The 8,401-nt window shown below is 44.2% G+C and overlaps 1 protein-coding gene across 3 annotated transcripts in view; it reads left to right on the forward strand.

The window, feature by feature from the left end:
- SEPTIN10 (septin 10) overlaps positions 1-7,941 on the forward strand; it is a 50,482-nt gene extending 42,541 nt beyond the window's left edge. For 2 of the 3 annotated variants that reach the window (XM_026647684.2, XM_026647691.2), the window contains 2 exons: positions 5,159-5,349; positions 6,702-6,812. In XM_026647684.2, coding sequence (XP_026503469.1) covers positions 5,159-5,349; positions 6,702-6,711 — 201 coding nt within the window. In that variant the 3' untranslated portion in view covers positions 6,712-6,812. Of the gene's footprint in view, positions 1-5,158; positions 5,350-6,701; positions 6,813-7,259 lie in introns of those variants that run through there. The other variant, XM_026647685.1, reaches the window with a different exon arrangement.
- The last annotated feature ends 460 nt before the right edge of the window (positions 7,942-8,401 follow it).

Genomic DNA, 8,401 nt, shown 5'->3' on the forward strand with positions numbered 1-8,401 from the left:
AGCTCCTGCCAAGGGGATGCCGCATGCTGGGCTCCCACTTCTCCTATCCCCTTCTATTCCCCATCCAATGCCCCTTCCCCACTGCTCCATCCCCTCCCCATCCCATCCCTCTTCCTTCCCCATTGCCTCTTCCCCCATCCCCAGCCCGCCCCCTGCCCCACCCCATCATGGGCACTCACTGTTGTACAAAAAACAGGACAGCTCCAAGCACACAGAAGTGAAGCACAACCAGCACTAGGACCCAGAAGGCAGTGTCCAGCTGCAAAGTCAGCGGAGCTGAGCAGCACCCTTCTTTTTCAGCTGGGCAGCTCTGCACTCACAGAAAGGGGGGGCAGCGGCATATGACCCCATGTGCCCCCCCACTCCTCACCTCTGCTAGGGGCAATGCCCCCCAAACTTAGAGTTGCCAACTTTCTACTCGCACAAAACCGAATACCCTTGCCCCACCCCTTCTCCGAGGCCCCGCCTCCACTCATTCAATTCTCCCCTCCCTCTGTTGCTCGCTCTCCCCACCCTCACTCCCTCTCTCATTTCCACCGGGCTAGGGCAGGGGGTTGGGGTGCAGGAGAGGATGAGGGCTGCGGCTGGGGGTGCAGGCTCCAGGGTGGGGCCAGAAATGAGGAGTTCAGGGTGTGGGAGGGAGCTCCGGGCTGAGGCAGTGGGTTGGGAGGAGGAGGCGGTGAGGGCTCCAGCTGGGGGTGTGGGCTCTTGTGTGGGGCCTGGGATGAGGGGTTTGGGGTACAGGAGGGGGCTCCGGGCTGGAGTTGAGGGGTTCGGAGTGCAGGAGGGTGCTCTGGGCTGGGGCAGAGGGTTGGGGGGCAGGGAGGGCGAGGGCTCCAGCTGGGGGTGCAGGTTCTGGGGTGGGACCAGGGATGAGGGGTTTGGGGTGCAGGAGAGGACACAGGGCTGGGGTAGGAGGTGGGGTGAAGGCTCTGGCTCAGGATGCAGACTCGGGGGTAGAGCTGGGGATGTGGAGTTTGGGATGCAGGAGGGGGCTCCGGGCTGGGATCGAGGAATTCAGAGGGCAGAAGGGGAATCAGGGCTGGGGCAGGGGGTTGCGGCACGGGAGATGGTCAGGAGTGTAGGCTTCAGCCGGCGCTTACCTCAGGCAGCTCTTGGAAGCAGCGGCATATCCCCCCTCCGGCTCCTACATGGAGGCACGGCCAGGAGGTTCTGCGCGCTGCCCTGTCCGCAGGCCATGGTTCCCAGCCAATGGGAGCTGCAGAGCTGTTGCTTGGGGCGGGGGCAGTGTGCGGAGCTCCCTGGCTGCCCCTACACCTAGAAGCCGGAGGGCGGACATGCCGCTGCTTCCGGGAGCCGTGCAGAGCCATGGCAGGCAGGGAGCTTGCCTTAGCCCCGCTACGCTGACAGGACTTTTAACGGCCCAGTCAGCAGTGCTGACCTGAGCCACCAGGGTCCCTTTTCGACCAGGCGTTCCAGTTGAAAATTGGATACCTAGCAACCCTATCCAAACTAAGCCCATGGGCATTCCCAGCTGCCCCGCCTCCCACTCCCCCCGCTTCCCTTTGCTTCTTCGTCATTTTCTAAAGGGAAGCAAAGAAATCTGCAGGGGGACCTGTTTTCATTCCCCCAGGAGTATCCCACACAGACCCCCCTCCACTGCCAGTGCCCCCCCCCCCCAACCCCCCCAGCCCCCCCCCCCTGCCCCCTGCCTGCCCCCCCGCCCCCACCCGCGGGGAAGTGCCAATGTCTGTGCATGGGCTGAGCCTGCAGCACAGCTGGGGCCAGTCAGGGATCACTCCGGCTCCTTGGGAATGGCACAATCAGCCAGGCCAGAGCCTCCCTGGGCTGGGCTCCATCAGGACCCACTTGCCTGGAGCCGCCCAGCCCAGCCCAGCCTACTGCGCTGCCCCCCACCCACTGGCTGAGACCGGCCTGGTCCCTGCACTGGTCCCAGGCAGCTCGGCCTGGGGAGGTGGGCAGGGCCCCACAGGTGGCGGGCAGCAGAGACTGCCCGAGCCAGAGCTGCACCTGCAAGTGGAGCAGACCCCTGGGACATGACCACCGAGAGCCCACCCAACCCAGCTGTGCCACTGGCCCCACACCCACGGGTCAGGCAGGAGGGAGGGAGGTGAAGAGGAGTGAGCAGTGGGTGGGACCTTGAGTCAGAGCACAGACAGAGTGGGGAGGGGAGGTGGGGCCACGGTCCGGACACCAGGGCCCCTTCTGAGTGTGGGCCCGGCGCCATGGTCAACCCGGTACTGTTCAAGCTACACAGAGCTCTTCTTCAGGTCTGGGGAAGGAAGCAGAGTGTCTGAGCTAAATACAAGTTGGGACAGATATTGTTAAGCAGAAGGGGTAACCCATGTTTGAAGTGGTCACTTGAAATAAAGTGGGTAATTGGGGGTTAGATTGTTATTCATAAAGGGTTTGAAGTGGGCAATTAAGGGTAGCAGGCAATGTGGTGTGTTACAAATTGTTGTAATAAGCCGTAAAAGCAGTGTCCCTGTGAAGTCAATGGTTTTTGGTGTGTAGCAGAGTATGAATTTAAGTTCCCATGGTCTCCTTTTTAAGGTGTTATGCAGGTTAGCTTTGAGGACAAGTATTAAAAGGTCAGATATGAACTGATCGCTTTGTGAAAAGTGTTCACTCACAGTGATATGGTGTGTTTTTGTTTTTTATTGTTTTTCTGTGTGAACTCTTTTGAAAGCATAGTGATTCTTGGGGCATTTGATGCACTGGGTGATGTACACTACATGTAATAAGCATGTGTAGAACCCATGGATCTTGAAAGGTGTGTTATGGGAGGTATTGATCTTTGTAGCTGTGAAGATATGTCTTCAGGTTTTGCGTTTGTTGTTCTGGTAGGGTCTGGTGCTGCTTTGAGTTTACATTTAACAACAAACACTTTGCCCAAACCATGGGAATGGCCATTGGTACTAGACTGGCTCCCCAATATGCCAGCCTCATCATGGGTCACTTCAAGGAAGAATTTCTGGAAAAATGCACCATGAAACTAGTGATATATCTGAGATACATTGATAATAGTTTCATCCTCTGGACAGAAGACCTAAACTTCCTCATAATTTTCATCACAACTTTAACAACCACCACCTATCCATCAGACTCTCCGTAGAACACTCCCACACCAGCATCAACTCCCTGGACACCATGATTAGCTTAATCAATGGAACCCTACAAACATCTATGTACAAGAAACCCACGGATCTCCATACTTATCTCCATAGATCCAGCAACCACGCCAGACGCACCAAAAAATGTATTGTCTACAGCCAGCCACTCAAATACCACAGTATTTGCTCCAAAGAGAAAGTCCAGGTTGCACACCTAAACACACTTAAAACCACCTTCACTAAACAAGGACATTCCACCAGAGAAGTAGATTGCATTCTGGAAAGGGCCACCAAAATATTCTAGGAGAACATTCTTCAGTACAGGGGAAAAAACCTGAAACCATTGACTGCACATCCCTAGCGACACAGTTATATCGACCTACCTCCTGGTGTAGCTCCACCTCCACTTCTCGGGGAGGTGGAGTACCTAGACGATGGGAAAAACTATCCTGTTGGTGTAGGTAGCATCTTCACTAAGTGCCACAGCAGCACAGTTGCAGTTTTGTAAGTGTAGACAAACTCTCAGACACTGCTTCCTTCCCCAGACCTGAAGGAGAGCTCTGTGTAGCTCTGAGGACTTGTACCTTCCACTGACAGAAGTTGGTCCAGTCAAAGATATTACCTCACCTGCCTTATCTCTCTTATATGCAAGGTTGGTATTTGGAGCTCTTTGTGCAGAATTACTCTCTGTACCTGAATTCTGCCCAATTCAGGACAGTAGTCTTGCAGTTACTTCTAAATACTCCTCAGACTGACCGAACTACAGGATCACTACTTGCTTGTTAATCTCCCAAGTGTGGCAGTCCATATGGACAGCTTCAACAGAGATTTTGAGCATGCAGTGGTTCACTTGGATCTGTAACTGCACAGATCCAAAGAGAAACTAACTAAGGCTACACTCTGGACCTTATAGCGGCACAGTTGCGCCACTGTAAGGTCTCCTGTGTAGCCACTTTATGCCAGTGGGAGAGCTCTCTCCCGCCAGCATAATTAAACCATCCCCAGTGAGCAGCGGTAGATATGTTAGTGGGAGACACTCTGCTGCTGACATAGCACTGTCCACACCAGCACTTATGTTGGTGAGGGGTGTGGTTTTTTTCACACCCCTCCCAACAAAAGTTTTGCCGACAAAAGTGCTAGTGTAGACAAGCCTAAAATGTGTTTCTTCAGAGAACAATTCTTGCAGATAAATAATTAACTCTTGTAATACAACAAATAGTTTTTCTCCAACTACTCAAATTGTAGTCATGGACACTGGGCTACATACATATACAGCCATCTGATGGCTTTCTGATCATCTAGTTTTAGGGATATTCCTCCCAACAATTCCTAATTTTCGAATGCTCTACTAATCTTTTCCTCTTCTCAGAGGTTCCAATATCAAAGAGCTTCACAACTCCAGTTTATATCAAGCTGTTGTTTTTCTTTACTCAGCTCAGTGGTGATTGGATACTCCTCTGTTGAACCATAAAGGTGGCCCTCTCTTCAGTTTTGGAAATGTTACCTGTGGATGCCTCAATTTTTGATCCACAGAAGATATTTCCTGATGCAAATCTAGTGCCCTATTTAGTTCTTGCAATTTATAGGCTCCAGCATTATGTTACGTGCAGTAATCGATCATCCAGAATAAGAAGGTTTGGTGCTTATTTACTCCCTGTTAGTGGTGGAAAAGAATTGCTGACCCATGTGTCTCCCTGTTAATTTTTAATACGAATTAAAATCTGTATACATGTCATCCTAAATGCCTTTTTTTTAAAAAGTTGTTTGGGGAAAAAATGGTTGTTTAAGCATTTTTTGTAAATGCAAATGCATATAAATATGTGATTGTACTCTGAAAGTTTCTTTAAGTTTTTTTTTAACAGGATTATGGTACCCCTGTGTTTGATTTATGAATCAGTGTTTTAAGAGCTCAAGATATGTAAGAAATCTGCAATAACAACAAAATGCAAGTTATCTATGTAGCTTACAAAGTTTGCTTTGAGTATTAGTGAGTGTTTTCCTATGGCAAGGCTACCACCGTGTGTCACTAGTTGGAAATGCAATTTTTGTGCTTTGGTTAACAGCTGCAGGCTAAATTTGAACATCTTAAGCGACTTCACCAAGAAGAGAGGATGAAGCTGGAGGAAAAAAGAAAACTCCTGGAAGATGATATGATTGCATTCAATAAGAGGAAAGCTGCTACTGAGTTACTTCAAGCACAGGCATTTGCATCTACACCTAGCGTTAGTTTGAAAAAAGACAAGGACCGTAAAAAGTAAGTGCTCATACTAGCAGTCTGTCTAGGATATCAATAGAGAAAAAAGTCTTCACATTTCAGAGTTATTTAGTCATAACCAAACTTCAGTCATTTTAGTAAACAGTGTAAATATGTTATCTTTTATATGATGAGAATTAAAGTATGAATAATCTTTATGCTTGAGTCACTGACTCAAATAACACAGCTATTTTGACTGATTTGAGGAGCTGCTGTATATTCTATGAGAGTTCTTTTTTTCAATAAGGGATCCAGGTTTTCGGCTTGAACTCCTGTGCTTTGATGTCAGAGATCATGAAATTGTGAACGTGCAGGAACAGAGTGAGAGGGAGAAGTTAGAAAGGGACAGAATCTCACACAGGGAATTCCAGAAATAGCAATTGGATGCAATTGTCGAGTTTTATGGGTTTAGGGTATGTGTTAGTTTCAAAAGTTGTAGAATTGATCTTTATAGTTACTACTTTTTTCTCGCATTTCTTCTTTTATTCTTTGTATTATCAGATGCTATGCTATTTTCTAGTAAAGAGTGAAGCCAATGTGGATCTTTGCCAGTGCTAACCAGTAATCTTTGCTGGGTCAATGGCACTCATTGGCTTGCAATCCTCCAATACCTCCACACCACTGAGGAACCAGTTGCTCTGCCATAGTTGTGATTGTATCATCCCATACATTACAAACAAGTATTTTCAGGATTTTGTAACATGGTCATACAATTGTGCTGTATCCTGAATATGGCCCACATTTTTTCACTTTTGGAGCCAGTTGACTTTTGTCTTGTGAAAACTTGAAAAAGTTGTGGAGTTACAGGAGTCCTTTAAAAAGCAGAACTCCCAAATAACTCATCAAAACAAATGTGTTTTCACAAAGAAAATTGATGCACACAAAATATGTTTTAACTTTGAGTGTGACAAAAACAACAAACATCATAAAATTAATCATTTTTTTCCTTGATGGTGGATTACAATTTAACGGTAAATAACTGTTTGCTTTGTTGTTTGTGTCAGTCTTATTGAAATTGAAAATTCAATTTTGATCTGATACGCAGCTGCATGTCACTGGCCAACTGCTATGCGTAATTTTAGAAGTTATATGGGCACACACATTCCCATGAATGCGGGAGCAAGACCAGGCTTGACCTTTTCTGTGTATACATCAGTTTTCTATTTCTACTTCACCCTCTCAAAATTGCATCTTATAAACAATGTAGCTACTTTCTTTTCCCTTCATGTCTTCTTCTGTAAGAATTGTACATGAAAATGGATTTATTAACTGTACCATTATGAATAATTCTTGTGTCTAAAGTTTTTCATTTTCTCTGTATTTACTAATGTATTTTTCTGTTTCATTTCCAGCTTTATGTAATACAGAGGATTATGGCAAGCAAATGTTTAAAATTATACAAGTAAGCTATGGTTTCCTATACTTTTTCTTTTTCTTCTGTATTTCTTACCAAACAAGAATTTGGAAAATGGCCATTACTACTGCAAGTTAAAGAAGAAAAGTATATGGTCAATATGCATACAGTATTGTAAGTTACTGTTACATTAATATAATTTAATGAACATTTCCATTAAGCAGCTATGTTGATATGCCCTTATACTTTAGGAGCATATGGCCAAGTCACACTTAAGTGCATTGTACCAAAGAAAATATCTATCATAGACCGTTTTCATTCATAATATGAATACTGTAGTACAGAAGTATTCAGTGAATATATATATATATATATATATATAAATATATATATATATATATACATTATAGCCTTTTGAAAGTAATTTTGATACGTTATGTTTACTTACTAAACAGCATTTAATGTAACTTCTGAAGTGTTTTGAAATGTATTAAATATTTAAATCTGCTCAAATAACCACTTATTAATTTTGCTGACAATGGTTTGTTTTTTATAGAAACACTGTCCTGATTTTGTGATCTAAGCTTTCTAATGAAAACGAATCATGGTCTTCAGTGCTGCAGTGTTGCATGCTAATATATTTGTAGTTGACATTACTAATTGAAGACCAAGTCATTAAAAAATATAGTCTAATCCACTTTCATCTGCTTTTCAGTCTTTGGCCTCTTTACATGTATTCCCTGGTTCAGAAGCTGGGCATTTTTTAAATAAACTAGGCTATTAAAGACACACATAAGTAACTTTACAAACATGGCTAGTCCCATTTATTTCAATGAGACTTCTTGCATGCATAAGTTAAACATGTGTATAAGTGTTTCCAGGATTGGAGCCTTTCTTTATTTGTATCTCTTTACTACATAAAGACAAACTGTTTTGTGGCTTACAGAATAGTTTGAAGAATCGTTTTTTAAAAACAAACTTTGGAAAGTAACCATAGCTTTGTAGTGTTAAAATTGTCATACATCTAGAACAGATGGCTAAACTTCCCTTTTGTTAACTTCAGCATCTTTAGGTTAAAGCACGTTTAAAACAATTCTTATATTTTAAAAGTCCCCGATAACTATTTATCTGCAATAATCTATAGACGATGTAATTCTCCAAAGATGACTTGTACATTACTATTTTTGAAATAAAATATTAATACATAACTTCACTGAAATAAAATGTACTTGCTGAAATGTGTCTAAATTGCTTTAAATCCTACTTTTGTGTGTGTTGGTATTAGACACATAGGTTAAGAATTCACGTTACTCTTAAAAATAAACAAAAGTAATACAGTTGCAGTTTTTTCAAACATTTTTCTTAAACAAATGATTTATTGGCCAAAATAAAATTTTAGTTCTGGTGCATTGCCTCAAGAAGTCAGACTGGTTCATAAACTGTTACTGTGCTCAAGCTCTGGCCCTTCTGAGTTTATTTAAACTGAGGAGATGATGCACACAAAGATGAGATAAGCTGATAAGAGGGGAGGAGAATAATGGAAAGGAGTAGTAGTATAATTGGAGATAAAATGTAGTTTGGAAAAGTCCATAACTGCCTTTGTGTGCACTTACCCTGAAATATAAGGTACTGGATAAGTGCTAGTGTATGTACTTGCATGCCTAACAGTACAATAGAGTTCAAAGCATTAGAAAGCAA

This window comes from Terrapene carolina, unplaced genomic scaffold (assembly GCF_002925995.2).
Source record: "Terrapene carolina triunguis isolate 2854851 unplaced genomic scaffold, T_m_triunguis-2.0 Scaffold21, whole genome shotgun sequence".
Taxonomy (NCBI): domain Eukaryota; kingdom Metazoa; phylum Chordata; order Testudines; family Emydidae; genus Terrapene; species Terrapene triunguis.